Source organism: Pyrgilauda ruficollis, unplaced genomic scaffold, assembly GCF_017590135.1.
Source record: "Pyrgilauda ruficollis isolate IOZ18807 unplaced genomic scaffold, ASM1759013v1 scaffold76, whole genome shotgun sequence".
In the NCBI taxonomy this organism is placed as follows: Eukaryota; Metazoa; Chordata; class Aves; order Passeriformes; family Passeridae; genus Pyrgilauda; species Pyrgilauda ruficollis.
In genome coordinates this window covers 1-20,332 of record NW_024529488.1, presented here as the reverse complement: position 1 = coordinate 20,332, position 20,332 = coordinate 1, and the positions used below count along the sequence as shown (strand labels likewise).

General features: G+C 40.1%; 1 protein-coding gene across 1 annotated transcript in view; it reads left to right on the top strand.

Moving 5' to 3' along the window:
• LOC121363760 (MOB kinase activator 3B) overlaps window positions 1-5,950 on the top strand; it is an 81,947-nt gene extending 75,997 nt beyond the window's left edge. The window contains exon 4 of the mRNA XM_041486386.1: window positions 5,185-5,950. Within this exon, the coding sequence (XP_041342320.1) occupies window positions 5,185-5,214 (30 nt within the window). The 3' untranslated portion in view covers window positions 5,215-5,950. The remainder of the gene's footprint in view (window positions 1-5,184) is intronic.
• The last annotated feature ends 14,382 nt before the right edge of the window (window positions 5,951-20,332 follow it).

Sequence of the window (20,332 nt, the reverse complement as noted above, 5' to 3'; positions counted from 1 at the left end):
ATCGCAGACCTCATGATCGGGTGCTATTCCATTGTAAACAGCTTCTTTTGTAGTCAGTCCACGTTAATTATTTGTTAACTGTTGAGAGGTTTGTGAAGAAAGCAGCAAGAAAAAGCGACAGATGTCATAACCATTTGTGCTTTGATGAACAGATCTTTCTCTTTTTCATCTGCTTATTCTGCAGTTGTGATTTGAACTACAAAAAGACTGTGAGCTGGCTGTGTTAATGCATCACTGAGCCTCTCTGTGTGCATATACCATTCCCTGTGGCTGTGGCTTGCTTTTCTGTCCATGAGAGTAGGGAGGATAAATGTGTATCCCAGTGATGCTTGTGTTTGCTCAGCAGAGCCTTCTAGTCATGAACCTCAGGTCCGGTTGGATTGGACTGTTATGGGTCCATAAGTGGGAAGGCCTTTCTGCCCAACACTGCTTCACAGGATGGTTGAATAGATTCTAAGTTCCTTACCTGTGAGACTGTGGTTAATGCTGGGCAATGTTTTTTGTTTGTGGGGTTTTTTTTGTTTGGTTTGGTTTGGTTTGGGTTTTTTTTTTTTTTTTTTTTTTTGATTGCAGTATTTGGAGACATGAGTGGCTTCCTGTGGATTCAGTAAGCTTGGCAAGTGTATTTGGTGTGGTGCCCGCTTCTGGCATGTCCTTGCTCTTTGCCTCTTGCTCAGGTCTTCCAGGCTGATGGGTGCCTCCAGCAAGGTATCCCTGCCTGTCAGCAGGTAATGCTGTTTCTCTATCCACTTGTCTGCGAACTCACTTGTATATACATTTAAAAACCTCACTATGTTTAAAAGAGTCGTCAAAGGGTTAAAAGGAGATGTTTCCACATCATCCTTAGGCTTGCTAACTAGCAGCAAGAGGAGCTGAGGAGAGGGAATCAAGACATGCTTTGCTTCAGTTTGGAGAACTGGAACTGGAAGTGAGGATGGGACCCAGGCACCGAAAGAGAATTTGAATCTTTAAAACAACACTGGTTTTAGTGAAGGTCATTATTGCATTTATTATTTTTCCTGGTATTCTTATAGAACACTATTACTTACACTGTTTTTTTCACTTCATCTACTTTCTCATCAGCTTTGCACAGGAGAGGCCTCTGACTTCGATTATATACTGGTACAAAGGTGATGTTTGTTTGAAGGGTTTTTGCCTTGTGTTTTGCCGGCTATATATTATACTCGTATAAGTATAGAAACACAATTTTCTTAGAAGAACATCATTCTTTATGGGAAATTAATTCTTCTTGTAATCCATGCAGATGCAATCAATATCTTACCACAGGTAAATTTGTCACATTAAAAAGATATTTTCTCAGCTACTTCTGGCTACGTTGCATTTTTTCCATTCTTCTCCTGCTGCATTTAAAGGTGAAGTGAGGAATAAAAATTTAAATAGTTAGGTATAGATTTATGTGCTGAATGTATCTGAAATTTATGTTGGAGCATTTTGGAAGGGAGAGGGCCAGATATTCTTTAATAATAAATATTGATTACCTTTTAAAATATTTATTTTTTTCCTTCATCTGGTTAATCAAGTTGGTACTCCTTGATAAATATTCAGAAATGTGTCCTTCCATGAAATCACAAATACTAGCAAATCAGATAGGTTCCTGATGCTTACAGAGGCTTTCTGCATTAATTCCAGCAAGTAAGTAAATACTTGAAGGACTTCATAAAGAATAGCAAATGTTTCTCTTTATGTTCCTTACAAGTGAGCGCTGTGTAAAATTCTCCTCACTTACTGGTCTTGGGCATATTCAACACATAGAATGGGTCCAGGCTTCTGATTTGCATTTTGGATTTGAAAAACAGCATCTACTTTTGCCTTCATGTTTTTGAGTTACTGTGTAATCCAGAATTGAGACCAGGAGCAAGTCTGAATGTAGAAATGCAGAATAATGCTCTGGAGTGTCTTGTAATTAATTTTCAAGAAGAAGTGCATCTGGTATCAAAAGTTCTGGTAGCAGAGTTTCTGTTAATGAGTACAGAAAGACTTTGAAAATTTTCAATGTGTTTTCAAGTACTCATGTGTGCCTATCTGTGTCTCTGTGTTTGACTTTCTGATTCCCTTGTCTGTCTAGCCTTTATATTTCATTCAATATGCAGCTGGGACTGGGTATCACAATACCTTAAGGCAAAGTGCATTTCCAGTCTTTCTGCCTTCTCAGAAGAGTTAGTTGATAGCTGGTTGTCATCTGCCGTGTTTGGGAAATACTCTTATGTGCTTTTAATCAATAACTGTTAGTCAAGAGCACACTTCTACACCTTTCCCAATTTAAAATGAATAGTGATGTTTCACAGAAGCACAAATCCAAGAAGACCCAGGAGACACTGAAGAACATTCAGCTTTTTGTTAGACAGTGCTCCACCCAAGGCTATGCAGCAGCAGAGTAACTAAGGATCAGATCTTTGGTGAGGTATGAGGGGGACTGTCCTGCAGAGTTAAGTGGAGGGGGGAATATGTGTTAAGTTCTCTGGTGCCCATCAGAATCAGTGAGAGATATGCCAGCATGCTCTGAGAAGAATGGGTAGATAATTTTGAAAGGCAAGTATCTCAGAGGAGGCAGAGTCTGGTAAGTAGGAGCAGCTTGTTCAGTACCATGCTCAGCAGCAGGCTCTGCAGCACACAGCATGGCTCATGCTGCCCAGCCAAGATTGGATCCTGAGGGTGTGACCCTTCCTCACCTTCTCACCAACATTTTGAGTGAAGCTAACTTTTTCTTTGCCAGCATCCCAATTATATCAGTCTCTTTGAGAAACTATTTCCTGGTTGTTTTGTGAATTCCTCTAAGAAAATAACAAGTAGAAGTGGGTCACTCCCACAAAGCTTGCACAAAGTTCACTATCACAGGAATCACGGGCTTTTTCTTTTTTTTAAAGCGCATCTAATTCATTGTCATTGGGTGAAATCAGTAAAAGCTCAAGCACATATATGCAAGCATGCAATGTGACTGTACTTGTGTGTCCTTCATTTACCAGTAACAATATAGATCAATACACAGAATGTTTTTATGCATCAGTGATGTCAATGTTTATTAAGGTTAAACGTTTTTCTGACTTTACAGCTTTGGTGACATTTCCAAAACTAGCCTAGCAGCTGTTGGGACAGAAGGCCTTGCAAGAAGGAATTTGCAGTGCCATTTGCAGCAATGTTCTCCTGACAGGGTGGGGAAGTAGGATCTAGGGAGAAGACTGTGGATGTAACTGTATAACAAAAAAAAACCCTTAGAAATTAAGGGAGAGAGCGGTTGGAGGATAATTTGTATTACTATAAAAATAAATTCTTCCTCTAGAGAGAAGGTAGAAATTGCATGATAGGGACATGCTTCATGGCTGTCATGGCAAACTTGTTTAAAGCCCTCTAGTTTTCATCTTATGCATAGATCATCTAAGTTTCTACTCTGCCCTTTTCCTGGACACATTTATCCATATCTAGACTCCTACCTCTGATGCTATTGCAGTTTGCCTCCCACTGTGTCTGAAGGAGGGTGGCCCAGTTTACAATGGCTCTGATATGATCCATATTACTCCCTGGAATGCTTTTATAACAGGGTAAGATGATACAGTCTGACTGAAAATCATTGTTCAGCAGAAGTTGTAGAAGGAAGTTGCAGTGTTTTACCTCACAGATCTTTCAGCCATGATTACAGGAAGTACACTACGAATGTGCAGACACTGAATATGTGTAAAATTAGGGGCCAGCAAAGACAAAAACTGCCTTGAAATGCTTGAACACCTAATTAATCTTCAGTTGGCTGTCCAACACTGTGCTGAATTTTATTTAGTTCTGTATTTGTGTTTGTTGCTCTAACGAAATAAACCTAATCACAACTATTTAAGGAAAAGAAACAAAATAACCCAAAAAAAAAACAAAAAAAAACAAAAAAAAACAAAAAAAACAAAAAAAAAAAAAAAAAAAAAAAAAAAAAAAAAAAAACCCAAAAAAAAAAAAAAAAAAAAAAAAAAAAAAAAAAAAAAAAAAAAAAAAAAAAAAAAAAACAAAACAAAAAAAAAACACCACCCACAAAAACTTTCTTCTTTTTAAGGAGAAAAGGATACAGATTTTTCCATGAACAGTCAGCTTTGTCATCTTTAACAAATTGGGGGAGAAGCCAGTACTAGTTCAGTTTACTGTATATATCACTTTGGAGATCACATTTTACTGTATAAACTCCCGTACTAATTACCATTGTCTTTATAACAAGTGACAATATCCCATTCTGTTACATGCATGGCAACAAAATAACAAGTAATGCAAGATAAGTATACAAGAAAGAAAAACTAGTTAAAGGTTTGGAAAGGGAGCAGAAAGTCCCATGATGATGTGTAGGATTCTAGGTGGAAACATAATTTGTTAAACAGAGAGTAATATACAGTTACAAAATTGTCATGAAGCCATATGCATTAGCTCTTAATGACCTTTTAAATTATAAAAAAATTATTCAAGCAAGCTAACAGATTTTTCAGAGACTTCTGGTAAGCTGGTAAATCTCAATTGATTTTCCAAGGTAAATGCTGTGTGGTCTGGTGTATGTGGATGGCTGTTGGTAAGATAATGGCTTTCCAGAAAATCTGCTGACAAATATGAAGTTTTATAGAATGGGGCAGCCAGTTACCAGAGAGTTTGTATCAGAGTGTTTGTAAATCAGATCAAATAAAATCCTATGTGGATCCCAAACCTCAGTTCCTAACGAAGTCTGTGAATGGTTCAAAACCCTATCCTAGACACGAATGCCACAGCTCTGGTCGAGTCATCAAGGTTTGGGTTCCTGTGCCCTGTGTTCCAGTGGGTAGGCAGAAATAACTAGGCAGAGAAGGTATATCTAGGACTCCTGTTGGCTGCAGGTTCAATGAGAATTATTTGAATCCTTTTTCCTTACATTAAATTAAAAGTTCTCTGGCATTTGCAATTGATTTATTTCCTAGGGCAGGGGGATGTAGCACCATTTAGATGACATGGCTAGGGATTTATTACATTATTAAAGCTGTCAAAAGTGACAAAATGCTGTGTTTTACTTTCAGTTATGTTCATTGTCCTTGAAAGTGACAGAAAGGGGCAGAAGCATGGTGCCATATAAAACTATATGAATTTGCAGAGTTGCAGAAATACTAACAGTGAAGAGGCCTGTGCACACTTTATCACAAATGCCATTTTTTTTTTCCCCTTCTTGTTTTACAGAAAGAGATGACAACCAGGATGTGTCACTAAAAACTACCCACTGAATAAAAGCAAAGTCCAATTTCCTTCCTACCGCAGAGTTCAAGAATATGACAGCCCTCATGGACTGAGCCTGCTTCTTAATCCCTGAATGCAGGAAAGTTGGAAGCCACAGTTACTGTCACAAATGCTTCTCTCCGGTGTCAATGATGTTAACCCTAAATAGGCTGCTAGGAACCTCATCTGAGCAACATGGATTATTGAGAAAAAGAAGAATCATATCAGTTCTAGCTCCTTTATCAGGGATAACAACCTCTTCAGCCACAAAAAATGGCAGACAGGGCCCCTGCTGCTAAAGATTTACTGAAATTCAGGTCCTTGGGCTGACCTCCAGACTTGCTGTTTTGAAATTAAATCTGCAATTTTGCTTTCTTTTTCTTTTGTTTCTTGGTATGTGCTTTCTTTCCTAACTGCAACAGACTATGAAGAGGGTCTGGAATCAAAGAAGACTTAGCCTTTAATGCCGCCTACCCCACTCCAGGCCACCCAAAGCTTGGCCACCATTCCCAAATACTAGCAAGCCTTGTGTTTCTGGGAAGACAGCCATATCCTTCAGCTGAACAGGCAGTTTATGCTTCATTGTGACTTGTAATTTAATGACAATGGAAGGGTTTCTGATCTCAACTACATGAACAGGGACCCAGATATAGCTCTGCAGTGCTGAGGTATTTTCCTTGAATTCATGCTGTGACTGACAGCAAATGTTCTCAGTATCTCTATATTACATTAAAAAAAAAAAGCTACAGTCATCATTTCCCTGAAGTACCCTATAAAGTACACCAATCTGTCATGTAATTTCGTATCCTTTTATCCCCTTAGGAAAAGGATCCCACTCAATCATCCTAAAATTTCATCTTTACAGAGAAAAATAAATTTAATTTGGGTAACTTTCAGGAAGATACAGTAAAGATGTATAGTAAAAAATGTTAGAGCAGGAGGAATTAATTTAAGGTCCCTGTTGCAGTTAAACAGTGCCCAGTAATGTGACTTGCTTTCTACACTGGGCTAACACAATACTTTTTTCCAGAACTTAATTCTGGAAAATTAACATGTGTATGGACAGTCTAGAAGGATCCATTGCTGCAAATCAAGTCTTCTACACCAAATATGCCCTGAGGGGGCTTTCTTCTGAAAAAAAAAAAAAAAAATTAAAAAATGAAAGTGATACAGAATATCACAAGATAAATACTACTGAATAAATGGGAATCAAGTGGAACACACCTATGTATTCTGTGCCTTGTAATGAATGTTGCACACTTGTGTTATTGTGAAAAGTTACTTTTTCCTGAGTAAGTGCTGAACCCTGTTGCTACCTTCTCCCTGAATAAGTTTAGGTAGGTTTACCTCTTCTGAGACAGAAACAGAAGAAAATCTCATGGAGTATCCAGTGATTGGAACATTTGAAATAGAGTGGTAGCAGACACTAAAGAATAACAAATATTTTCTAGCTCAGTGTTGTAGCACATGACGATTTATAAGCCTGCTTGCTTAAATCAGGGCTTGTAAAACTCTTGCTGGGAAAAAGTGCTTTTGTCTGTGAACATTTGGTGTACCTATGATGGGGGCTTTTCTGCATCTCTAGAACTAGGCAAGCAGCATTATCCTTAGCTTTCAAGGGGATGGACCTAAGTGTTCTTACCTCCTTTGGTAGTCTTTGCAATCAGGTTACTTCTCTGGGGATTGGGATGCACACACAGATGATTTCTGTTGTGCGCAGGATATAACTAGCTTCTGGAATTCATGGCCATGGCTACTCTTGAGCTTGCCTCATGTTAAAGAAGATTAAATATATGACTTCTTTGGGGTGGTTCATGTAGCTGGCAACTGCCTGGAATTATGACTTCAATTGCTTGTGATGGGTGTCTTGAACTCCTCCAAAGTGCCTGGGCTATGGCACTGTTTGAGATGGAGCTGTAGCTGATGCAGTGCATTTGAATTTCACTGCCACCATGGACAGTTGCCTTCTGGTGTTCTCAGTCTGGGCAGCACTGTATTTAAAAGATTAACATAAAGATGCAAAGGTGTGCAAAGCACATAAAGATCAAAGTCACTACACAAATTGAAAAACATGGGGTTTTATGCATAATTTAGTCTTCATTTTATTACACTACTTACCATGTGCTGTGGAGACTATTCACTGCAGCTCAGTCTGAAGATTAGGCTGAGAAAAAATCACCTGAGAAAAATTTCAGTTACCTTTCTGTGAATGCATACATTTTGTGAATGCAAAACTTATCAGTTGGAAGTATTTTCCTCTTTTTTTAACTGCTTTTTTTTTTTTTTTTTCCCACAAACCCCTATGTTTCATTTTCTGGTAGGGCACACTGTATGAAGCAAAAGAGAGAAATGCAGAATTGAACCCTAGAGGATTATTTGTGTCCGACCTGGCCAAAATCCCTGTAATGGTAAAAGTCCATTAATACACAGGAGATGAGCCAGGAAAGGAAAAGTGGACTTGTTTTGGTTGCTTATTCTGCTAGGAAGAACATGGAGTTTCCTTCCTCCACCTGACAAGGTGTGGCCTTCTGCTGAGTATCTCCCAACAAGTACTCTTGCTTCTGCAGCACAGCTAGTCAGCTATCACTTGGCCATCATATGCCACAGGCCATCTCTGCTGTTCCACTCTGTGGTAGCTGATCAAGTGTTCCAGCTTCATCAGTAATTTGCTCAGGGTTACAAACAGACAGAATCATGTTTTGATTGTTAATGCTTTTTCTACCTGATCTTATTATTACTTATGTTTCTACTAATGCCAGCATTCCATATTGTTCTGGGATTGGGAAAGGTGAGGGGAGGAGAGGGGAAAAAAGAGGGTTTTGTTTGGATTTTTTATTTTGTTGTGGTTTTTTAATCACTTTTCTAGTTCTTCAATCAGGTTTTGTTTTTCTTACATTTTTCTTTCCTTGATACTTACCTTTAAAGATGCTGTTGTGTTAAGCTTCAAGGCACTTCATAGTGCCTTTATAGAGGAATCATTTCAACTGACTGAAACTCAGCAGTACTCTGAAGTAATGAAAGGTTGTGAAAGGTTCCTATGACACCAAACTTGATTTCAGTTGTTAAAGACTTGACAGCTTCTATTGATTGTCTCTGTAATAGATTTTGTAATGAACTTCTGGTTTATGTTAACATAGATTAGTGACAACTGTAATATGAAACAAATCTGAACATAACCTCCCTTAGGTTTTATGAACAATGGAGTCCCAGGGTCTTTTGAAGGGTGGGTTTTTTTACTAATCCACAACAGTGAAATTGATGATTTCTATCAGATTTGAGAGAAGCTGGAGACTTATGAAACTTGCCAGTTTCCTCCAAGAACTCAGGCTCTAAAGCAGCAAAACTTACATCGGGCAAGTTATCTGACTCTCCTGATGAATGAATTCATTTAGAAGAAGGCAGGAAAAGAGAGGAAAACAGATAAGGAGTAACTCTACAGGGACGTACAGACAACAGCTCAAGACATGCAGAAACATAATGGGTGAACATTATCCTCAGTGACCACAAATTCCTTGTCTGTGAAGAGAATACAGAGAATGATACTCTTTGTAACTGGGAAGCCACTCTTGTCAATTCTCTACTAACGACAGACTAAAAGGACTTTAAGCATCTTTGAGTTAAATTACACATTTTGGAGATGTCTCACAAAAAGCTACTCCTTCCTGATGCTTTTTACCTTCTCTGCATGTTCTTGAGGTTTCTCATTTTCTGGATGGTAAGTCTCAGAGCCAGCCTTCAGCCTTTTAGTGTTCCTTTTGCTTCCACAAGGACATTGCTGTTACAAAAAGTAGCTTTCTCACCTGTCTCTGTGCCTCTAGAAGGGCTACTTCTCAGCTATGCCCTCTGAAGAGAGACCATCAAGGGCTGGCTGTTTACCATCTCTTCAGAAGAACAAAAGCGAGAGCAAGAGGTTCCTGCAAGAGCAGCAAAACAGCAGTCACTGCATGTAAAATAGAAATATGATTGCTATAGTAAAGCATGATCTATGGGCTTCAGAAAGGGGATAACACTGGGGCATCCAGTATAGTGGTCAGTATTTAGACATTTTCTCTTATATATTAGAAGAAATTTTTAATAAAAGACATTTTTAACAATTATGGAGATTATTCCAAAGGCAAAACAAGCCAAATCAGCACTAAGAACCTGGTGATGGTGTACATTTAAATAAAAAGTTATCAAATGTTGATTTTTGAATGTGTTCTGTGCTAAATAGGCAGTGATTTCCAAGGTTTAGCCAAATATGTTAGAACTCTTAAAGTAGTTTCTGTTCTGTGTTTTAATAAATTTTCCTGTTTTAAAGACAGATATAATTAATATAATTAAAAGTTATAATAATTTTCTTCCAGGGAAAAAAGTAAGTTACTTGTCCAGTCTAATACATGTGTGTCTGTGTATGTGCATGTGCGTGTATATATACAGATATATATCTCTATGTGTATGTTTGGGGATATGGATGTGGAAGCATCAGTATATGCACATGTACACTCCCTGCTCTTTCCCATAAAATACATTTTTTAAAAATTTTGGTAATTTTTTAGGGGAATGCATCTCTCTAAGAAGTAAGTGGTTGATTCCTTTTCTTCCTCCATACATCAGCTCTGTTTGGTGTGTTAATTTTTTTTAATGCTGTCACATTTGTCTCAAACTTTTTTAGTTGTTTGTTATTAAATAATTGTTCAACTGTATGGGAAGAGAGACCAACGTTAACTGTTGTAATCATTAAAAGAAAAGGAAAGTTTACTTTTCAAACCAATCATAATGGATGAAGCAATTGAATACAAATATAAATAAAATAAACATAACAATGCAAAAGCATTGTGAAGTTATTTACCATCTAACTCTTCAGCAAGAAAAATGAATGTGGTTTTCATACCACAGAGCAGAATTCTCTGGCAGGCTCCCTGGACTCAGAGGTGAGTGAGATTCATCACTGCCAATGCACCAGCTTCACAGTCCTCCCATCACCAATGTGATACCAAGAAAAATTGACCAAATATCATGCTGATGCAACTGGCCAGCCTCTCACCAGCACTGTGGGATCTGACAAAGCATGCGAGTAGCCATTCCTTAGCTAAGCTGGCTTGCTCATTTTTTCCTGTCAAATATTTGAGCTTGGACAACTCAGGGACTTCATTATGTCCTTTAACCGGAGTCCTGTGAGACACTCCAAGGAGCCTCCAGGAGTGACAGGTAAGGAGCACCAAATAGCCAGTTAAAGGCAAAGTTTTGTCGCCTAAAAAAAAACTTAAGAGCCTCAGTTAGAATTTGGCTGCCACAGACAGAAAAGAGGCCTAGTAGGCAATAGAAACTATCTGCAGCATATGGACTTGGGCAGTTACTGCATTGTTCTCTTTGTCCTCATTCCTAAAGCACAGATAAGCACATGTTTGTGCATAATTAGGTGTTGAAATTGCTGTACTTAATACGAGTCAGGTACGGAGCTCGAGGGGAGCAGGAGCATTAGGATTAAGAATGGCACAGTAGAGACAACAACCAGCAGGAGAGCTGATGCTGGACTTTCAGTGTCTCTCTCTGGCACAGGGAGGATCTGAAGATTAGAGATGCTGAGACTAAAGGAGCAACTGGAAAACAGCTGCTGAGGGAAGCTGAGGAACTTGGAAGCTGAAAGAAGCCCAGTGGCAAGAGTAGCAGGAAGTTTTGCAGGATAGCGTGTGCACCTCTGTACACCAAAAGGCTGTGCCACCATTCAGAGGGCCCTCAAAAGCTTGTAGAAAAATGCCAAGAGAAAGCTCATGAAGTTGAATAAAGGGACATGGAAAGTCCTGCAATTGAGAGGACCAGGCTCTGCCTGTATATGCAGGAATCACTCAGCTGAAAAACAGTTTGGCAGGGAAGGACCCAGGGCTGCAGTAGACACCAAGCTCACCACAACCCAGTAATCTGCCCTCATGGCAAATATGTCAAATAGCCTCCTGGACTGCATTAAGAGGAGTGTTACCAGCAGTTCAAGAGCTGATCTTTCCTCTGTGATCAGCCCTGGTGAGACATGCCTGGAGTGCTAAGTCTACTCCCGGATGCATCAATACAAGAGACAGTACAGACTGGAGGAATGCAGAAAAGGGCCACAAGTATGATGAATGGACCAGGGAATCTCTCACACAAGTGGAAGCTGAAAGAGATGGGGCTGTTTATCCTGTAGAAGCCCAATGGGGAATGTTATCCCTATGTAAAAACATTTAATGAGGTGAGTGAAGAAAACAGTCAGATTTTTCTCAGTGGTATCCAATGACAGAAGCAATTGGATACAAAGTACAGGAATCTTGTGTTAAACACATGAAAAGCCTGTTCAAAGTGACCTTGCTCTGAGTGTGGCATTGAACTAGGGACTGCCAGCAGTGCCTCCAGTCCAGTGGTGTGGTAGGCCTGCAACCACAGCAGCTATCTAGGCTGTCCAGAAGTGATGAGGCTCTTCAGTGTGCTGTTCACAATCCCCTTGTCAAGGCCAGAAGAGACCTGTTCTATCAGGGGAAATCACAGTAGGAAACCCTGCTATGGAATGTTGTTGCATGCCTTCCTGTCCTGATTCCATACAGCAGTGAAAGCTGAGCAGCAAGAGGAAGGCACCTCCCTGCATCGGCCAAGAAGCGAAGCAGTGTGGCAGAAGCGACTATTGGCGACTGTTGGCTGTTGCAGCTCGCGTGCCTTGCTGCAGAACACAAGTTGTCTCAGCTATTCATTACCACCATAAACAGGATAATTTTTTTCCTGCTGCTGCTCAATATGATGGCAAAGCAGGATCCAGCCTCCCTTTTCTATTCCAAACTACTCTTCACAGTCCTTGGAGAGAGCATAAAATAAAAGTGAGGCAAACCCAGCAGGTGATGGGGTAAAAACAAGCAGATCTTCCTGATTAACAAAAATTACATCTGACACGGAACAGATTTCACTCATGGTTTGAAACCTTAGATTGTGTTTAATATATCACGACAATTAAAGCAGTTAAAGTAAATTTACAAGTCATCTGAAGGTGTCACCCACCTGATGCATTTTGGGAAGTGGAGTCATTCTGGCAGAGTAAAAGCCACACGTTACTCACACTCCTAAAAGCCACACTGTAGGTAATTACTAACTATTCAGGAACAAATATGGCACAAAGGATAGCAGTAGTTAGGAGGGGAGGTGCATGAACAGTAGCGCTCTCTTGGTGTAATCACATTCTATCCATCGAAAAGTAAAAAAAACCCACAAAAGCATAAAACCAAGACAAGACTAGTTATGAAATTTGGCATTTATGTCTATCAACTGTGCCACAGAGTACTCCTAGATCACCACAAAATCTTGTCAGGCTAGTCAGCTCTGCAAATCAGGACACTTTTTTTTTTTTTTTTTTTTTTTTGTTCAGTGTTAAGCATGTTTCATGTTACTTTCTGACTTGCAATGGGCAACAGCCACCAGCTCATGCACTAGAAAGGTCTTATAGCAAGAGACTGGCTTCTAAAAAGTGACATCACTTTCACCAAATGAAGGACGGCTCTTGCTGAACACACCTAACTTTATGTGGATGGAGCAGCAAAACCTCAAAATGGCTGGGAACAAACTGAACAAAGCTGCTTCTGTTATTGCTAGTAGTCTCTGTCTCAGCGGTGCTTTCCTTTCAGACAAATTGTCAATTTGTTTGCTACACATTGGCATCAATGTTCATTAGTAAAAAGAGAATCACTGGATGCAGTGATAGTAACAGAATTCTGGCCCAGGTTTGGAAGACCTCCTGAGTCTGCAGAGAGGTCTAAAGTCAGCTGTAAACGATTATCCAAGCCTTGTCTCACCATGCTGTGCTGGAGTGCACTTCACTCATGGTCTCTGTCTTTCAGCCTCCCCTGGACTCAAACTGTAAAAATCACGTTTCCACAAACTGTTCCGTTGTGGTCCCAGAAGACAAGTGTTTATTAAACTAAATATACATGCACTTTATACTATGTTAACAAAATAAAGACAACTATTCAACCACCTGTTTAAATTTTCTGAGGCTTTATCCTAGAAAATAATCAGAGAAATAAGCTAACAGTGCAGTCTAAAATCTCTCATAATAACTAGTAGCTTCAGGGACACACACAGGTAAGACCTACAGAGTTAAGTCCAAGAATTAAGCCACCTAATCTCCCAGTTGCCACTCCCAGCCATACCAATACAATGGCCAATTAATCTATCTATTTGCCTAATTTCTAGGGAGATATGACGTGATAAAGTGTGAGGAGACAAATTATATTTACTAGCTGAAAAACTCTTTACACCCCCAAAATCCTAATAATCTAATATACTGCATTTGTCCTTCTCAAACAGGGTGTTATGTAATACCTAAATAGGACCTACAAGAAAATTTTTGACAAGGGCTTGTGGTGATAGGACAAGCAATAATGACTTTAAACTGAAAGAAGGCAGGTTCTGTGAGCGCTCTGAGGCGGTGGAACGGGTTGCCCAAGGTGCTGTTCAAGGAGAGACTGGATGCAGCTCTGAGCAACCTGCTCTAGAGGGAGGTGACCCTGCCCATGGCAGGGGGGTTGGAACTAGGTAACATTTACAGTTCCTTCCAATACAAACTGCTCTATGGTTCTATGATTTTGTCAATAAATTTATGAGGGAGTGCATGTGTCTGGGAAGGAGAGCTGATTTCCTTAAATAACAGGTCTCACTGACAGGACATGCTTCATTAAGCAATCCTGTGCTAGATTTTCCTAGCAGAGAAAAAATCAGTATGAAAAAAAGAAAATTGCACAAAGAATACTGTTTTGTTTTAGTAGTGGTGTTTGAAGCCCATTGATCAAACAATCTGCTGATCATTTTCTTCTAAGGTGATCATCCACGGCAGTGAAATCAGACTTGCCCAGTCTGTCTTTCTGTCTCAGAGTTACTTGGACATGACATATAGTTATAAAAATGGGAAGAAGGTTGAACTAAAGGAAGAGTTAGAGTTGACTCCAAAAAAATCAACTTTTAGTATCACCAGTGCATGATCCTGAGCCTTGTGATGTATGTCTGACCTTCAAAATGTCAGTTCCAAATAACACACCAAAAACTGAATTTTTCTGGTAGATGAATGTCTGAGTGTCTGCCAGGGTTTCTATCTCAAACAACCCGAATGTTCCTGAAAATGAGCAGGAACTGTGATAAATCGCTACCTTAGTTTGACATAGCATTTTGTTGCTATTAGCCAGCATTTCACAAGCTGATTTCATTCAATGGGCCTACATAAATCATTCTTTATACCAGCCTGTTGGAAAAAAACAATTCCAAAATACAAAGTACAGCACAGAAAAAAAAGAGGAAAACAACTAAACAAGCTGATGGACTTACTCTGCAGGCCTTGAGTGTGATGTCGAAGCCTGCACTGGTGTTGTTTCTGACACTGCCACTTCACTGGTGCTGGGGGAGAAAATGTCTTTAGTTTGTTACTTCTGATTTGTGAGCTCTTGCATTGCCACAGGTTGCCATTATCCAAACTGGTGTCTGAAAATTGATCAAACTACTGTAACGGGAACATAATGAAACTAAAACTCACACCTGAGAACAAACTCATGGTTGAAAAATTGACCTCTATAAAAGCAAGTGTTATAAAAACCTTCTTAGAGCCGTTCATTCATTCAGTGACTGGAATGACAAATAGGACTGAACTTTGCTGCCATTTCCTGTTCTTAGTTTGGAGGTGGTTTTGCAGGATTCAAGGTGGACTTAATGCATTCATTCAAAACAGTTACTCTAACAGATTGGCTATTTCCTGCCTGTGTGGCACAGCCAAAGGGTCATTATTTGATCCAGCTAGCCTAGTTATGAGACGTATTCAGAGGGATGAAATAAACTTCCCTGAGACGGACAATCTGATTTTTATTTATGTCTCAACGTATGGTATACATGAGGCGAAGGATTCCTGTCAGGACTGTACACGTGTAGACAGCCCTGTCCCCCGAGAGGCTTCCCCTGACAGCGGATCAGGGCAGAGAAAACTTTCACGATCGTGCTGCAAGAGAACCTGCCGCAGGCTGGTGGGGCAGATACTCGGGTGCCTGCAAAGCAAGCCTGCCAAAAACGCCCGTGACTTCGGGCTGTGGGAGAAGCACATTGAAGCAAATACCTGTTACACAACACCAGCCATTTTTGCTTTACGCTTCTCGGAGGGATCAGGGGCTCACTCGGAGGGTCATATTGGCCCTTCTCCCCCCGTCTCGCTTTTTCCCCCCTGTGGTCCTGCTTCCCTACCCTGCTTCTCCTTTTCCACGAACCAGCTCACCACAGGGACAACCTCGTGCTCCGCTGCCTCCCGGCAGAGCGTGGAGCCGCCGCCGCCGCTGCGCTCCCTGCGCTGCCCGCTGAGCACCTGCCCAGCACTGCCCACAGCGACCAGCACTGCCCACAGCGACCAGCACTGCCCACAGCGACCAGCCTGTCGCCGCCAATTTGGGCAACCCGGCTACGACCGCTGCAGCCCCGCCACCGCCGCCTCCGCCGCCTCCTGCTCTCAGGCGCGCCCGCAGCTGTGGTGCCCCGACCCGAGAACCCGCAGTTCCCTCTAGGAGCTCACCCGCAACCACGGCAGCCTGTTCTTCGCCGATGGAAGGGACACGCAGACCGCTGCTGTTTGGAAATCGTGCCCCGCACGCCGCGGGAGCTGCGCAGACACACCACGGCTGGCAGCATGCCTGCTCCGTGTGCCGAGCCGACACTGGCAGAGCGTCAGGGGGCTTGTGGTAACGCTGTCCCTCTCTTCTCTTTCTTTCTCTGTCTCTCTCTTTTTCCCTCTCTGCTCCTTTTTCTATTCCTCTATTAGTAGGACATTTATCTTTTTGTGTCAATAGACGGTTCTCAGATATAATATTGCTGCATTTGCGTCTTATTTTCATCCGAGAAATCTGCCAAAAAGAATCCTCCCCGACTCCCCCTTTTATAGCAGAACGGGACATTCTCCCTTTCTGAGAAAGAAAGAGATGTACAAAGCAGAGAAACCACAGCACAAGTGAGTGAACGAGAAAGGTCTTTGTTTGAACAAATTAAAGAATAAAAGACAATAAACAGAAATATGGTATTTAACTTTTCCTAGTGAAAGATCTGGAAGCCATTACTAGTTAAATAGTCTCAAGTACAAACAGTGAAACAGGGGCTATTTTTTGGTTTGTTGGTTTGGTTTTTTTTTTTTTTGGGGGTTTTTTTTTTTTTTTTTTTTTTTTTTTGTTTTTTTTTTTTTTTTGTTTTTTTTTTTTTTTTTTACTCTTCTAGTTCCTATGTGAAAGTAAAAGTATCAGCTGTTGCCCATGTACTTTTATATTTAAATAAAGGAAAACAAGACTGTCTCTTCTGTAGTTGTTTTACTGTACAGACTTTAAGCTCTTCAGATTGGTTTCTTCTTTTTGCTTGGTTGGGTGGGTGGATCGATGGTTGAGTTTGTTTGGTTTTCTTTTGTTTTTTTAAGCATCTCTGCTGCTCTGCCTAAGGCTTTCTGTCCTATGTCTAGGAGGAGGGGGAAAAATAAATCAGGAAATGTCCAAATCCTTTTGTCTTGTTCCCTCTGTAGGCTAAAGTCTCTAAGACTTTTTCTTGGATGTCAAACCCAAGTGCATAAAAGTGAATTGCTAAAATACTGTTCAGAGTAAAGCTGTGGCAAGGAATCATCATGATAGAAATGACATTGGAACTCCCATTCTTTAAGGAATACACTACATATATTTTTAGTTATGAGATGGAAAAATCTGTGTTTTCTTTCCAAGTGGAATGTAACATACTCCATTTGCTGGCTTTAACTAAAAAACTAATTCTGTAATTGATGAACAGAAAGAAATTCAGGAGGAGAAATTAGCTTCTAGACTAGTATGAAGTGCCTCATATTTTATTCTGTTCTGGAGTTCAGTTCTTTCTTTGCTTTTTGGGAGTGTTGTTGAGGATTTTGTGTTTTTGTGGGGATTTTTTGTTAGTAGCAGCTTCCTCTGGTACTTGTTTTGGGGAAAAAAAAAGAAAAGAAATAATAGAAAATGATGTCATAGAAAATCATCCGTGGGCAGGAGGTATTGGCTCTGGTACACTCAACTGGTTCCCTTCTGGAGCACTTAATGAGGGCAAAAAGGGGAGAAGATAATCCTAAGTAGAATACATGTTTATATGTGGAACATAAAGCATTTTCAAAAAGACCATGACAGGAAATTAGTGGGATAGATCTCATTAACTTTGTTCCTCTAGCAATGCTTATTCATCAAGATGTCAGGCAGTGTAATTATTTGTTGAAAAATGAAAATGGAAGAGAATCTGCGATTGTGGAAAAAGGAGAAAAGTAAATAATAAGACAATTAGATTATTGTAGATCAATTGCAAGACAGCGAAGAACTAGTAGCCTGAAATTAAACCTTTTATAGATTATCTGTGTAATACAGATGCACACATATATCTAAGTTTTCACTGTATGGAAGCAAAATATATCCATAACCAATCTGGAAAACTTCAGTGTCATGTCGTGGGGGTTCTTTTCCACATTTACCATGTGTCTAGTTTTGCTAACTCAGCCTCTCAGCTCAAAATCACATTTGCTCGTGTCTTGCAGTACAAATACCCTGGTAGCTGTTTAACATTGCTTTATACCCCTATTCATTCATCAGCCAATCAGTCATTCCTAGACTGCTTTGGATATGAACCTAAACCTTTAGTGTCACATACACTATGCTTAATCTCAGCTTGAATTCCTTGCACACGTCTCTGCACTGCCTGGAATGATTGTGTAGGGGATTACTGCATGCCAATTGCCTCTGTGTTGTCCCTCTCCTTTCGAGAGAGGGATTTATCAGCACCTCCAATGATAAAAAAGATGTTACATTTTTCACCAGAAAGACTTCAAGTGCTCATACCCTAGTGTAAGTTTGGAAAGTAGTGACTGTTACAATCAAAAGTGAATACCTCTGGGAACGGAGATGGCTGTAGGGTCATAGTCCATTTCACTGAGTCAAAAGCCATTTTACTGAGTTGCCAAGGGCTGCAGATTGGATGCAAGTGTGCCACACCAGAAATGCTCCTCCTTCTCGTCTTTGCATTATTCTGTCAACTTTAAAAATCTTGCTTATGTGTATAAAGTGAGTCAACAGTGATTCAGCTAATGAAAGTACTGATCAAATAAATATTTAAAAACTATAGCCCTCTATTGTCCTAATATAATTATGTCATTTCTCAGCTGCTGGATTTCATTCTTATTCTTGTTCTGCAACTCTCTTTTTTTTTTTTTTTAATTTATATTTTAAAAATCTGAATTGTCTTTCTGTAGTCAGCAGAGGGAGCCATATTATTACTTATGTAGAGACCTTGTACTTTCAGATCTGAATTTGCTCTTTTTTCACTTCAGCTAAGCTAGAAGCATTCTCCAACCTTAAAATTTCTTTAAAGTGTACTGGCACAGGGGTGGTCACTTAATTAGTTTGGCAGATTACCAATAGGATATATATCCCAGGCATTTCATTTAATGTTACCTGTAACAAAAATTATTAAGAGTCTACACTCTGCATTATCTTTAAAAAATTTAAGGTTAGAAATAATTATGTCTTTAAACTAAAAATTTTTTAATCACTAAGATGTTTGAAAGGGTTGTAGCTTACAGTCAAGCAAAAAAATTGGTGAGGACTGAAAGTCCACATAAGTGAGGGTCATCTAGAATTTGGGGGTAAGTGAAACACATAGTTGCCGGTGACTCCAGTCTGCCCAGATATGCTTTTTCTTCTCATTATATTTGTGCATACAATTGAGTCTGTCTGCAATGAAAATGAAGTTCCAAATATCTCTGTTTCTTTATCCAAGGAACAAGCTGATGGATTTTCTTTTTTTCATCTGGTTACTATTTTTATAAGGAATATAAAGATATGAGGAAGATACTTTTGATGAGCTCTGTGCCAGAATACAGGCACTGTATTTCAGGGGTCAGTGAGCACTACAGAGATGCATTTTTAATATCAGTTCATCGAAGTATGATAGTAAACCAAACTCAGGGTTTAAAATAGCTGTAAAGCTGGTGTGAATCCTCAAAGAAGAAAAATGTGCTTTTGATGGCTCTTACTAACTAGGTCAGCCAATAAAATCAGAAAAGATCCTTTGCATGTTGAATTGCTGTGGCTGCATTTGGGTCAGCTTTTGGTGTAGAAAAATCCCCTTTAGGCCTCTGCAAGGGAAGAAACTGACACTGCAGACTGGAAGTTAAAATATGGGGTCTAGGTGAGCATATATGGATATGAAAAAAAACAGGTAGAATCTCAAGTTTCATTTTTCTCTAGGCACTGAGTCTCAAAGCTAGGGAAGAAAGAGCAAAGACGCAGAAGCGACAGTTCCTTGTGTTCCATGACTTTCTCAACTGCTGTTTGAACATGGACAAGGGCAGGCGAGGGTCTCTCAAGGATCTTTACGAGGCAAAATGGAAAGTGGCTGCAAATAAAACAACTGCCCAATGTAACAGGCTTCTCATCCACTAAACTCCAAAGCATCAGATGGCCCCCAATCATATTACTCTCAGATCTCAGAGCTTTTCAAACAAAAATTAAGTAGACTGTTACAATGGTTTATGTGGGAAGATACTTTAAAGGTCGAAAACTCCAACCATCACTGCAGTGATCAGGGACTTCTTCAAGCTGATCAGGTTGTGCAGAGACCCAGCCAACCTGACCTTGAATGCTTCCAGTGATGTGGACTGCATGTGTGCCTCAGCAAGAGCTGTACCACGTCTTCCTCCTCATTTTGGTGTCAGAGAGAGACAATTTGGACTCCCTCCAGAAGCCATTCGTGTGCTTGGAGGTAGCCAGGGAGCACTTTGGGGCAAATCTTTTGCTTTGAGGGCAGCTGGAATTGGGTGAGCTTTGCCTGAGCTTCCCTGTGCAGTAGAGGCAAAAGCAGGGATTGTTTCCTGAGCAGCAGAAGCCTGCAACCTAGAAAATGACCCAGGGAATATGTGTGTGCTAGTCTGGCCATATTCATCAGAATAGTTGTCTTCTTAGATTCCCTTTAGCTTCCATTTGGATATAAAATTCTTCGGAGAAGTTATTTGGCTGTGGGGCTGGCTTCATACTGGTGTTGTTTTCATGACTGTATTGCTTCTACTATTGCTTCCACAGATCACATCGGCCCCCACCATGTAAGTCTCCAATCG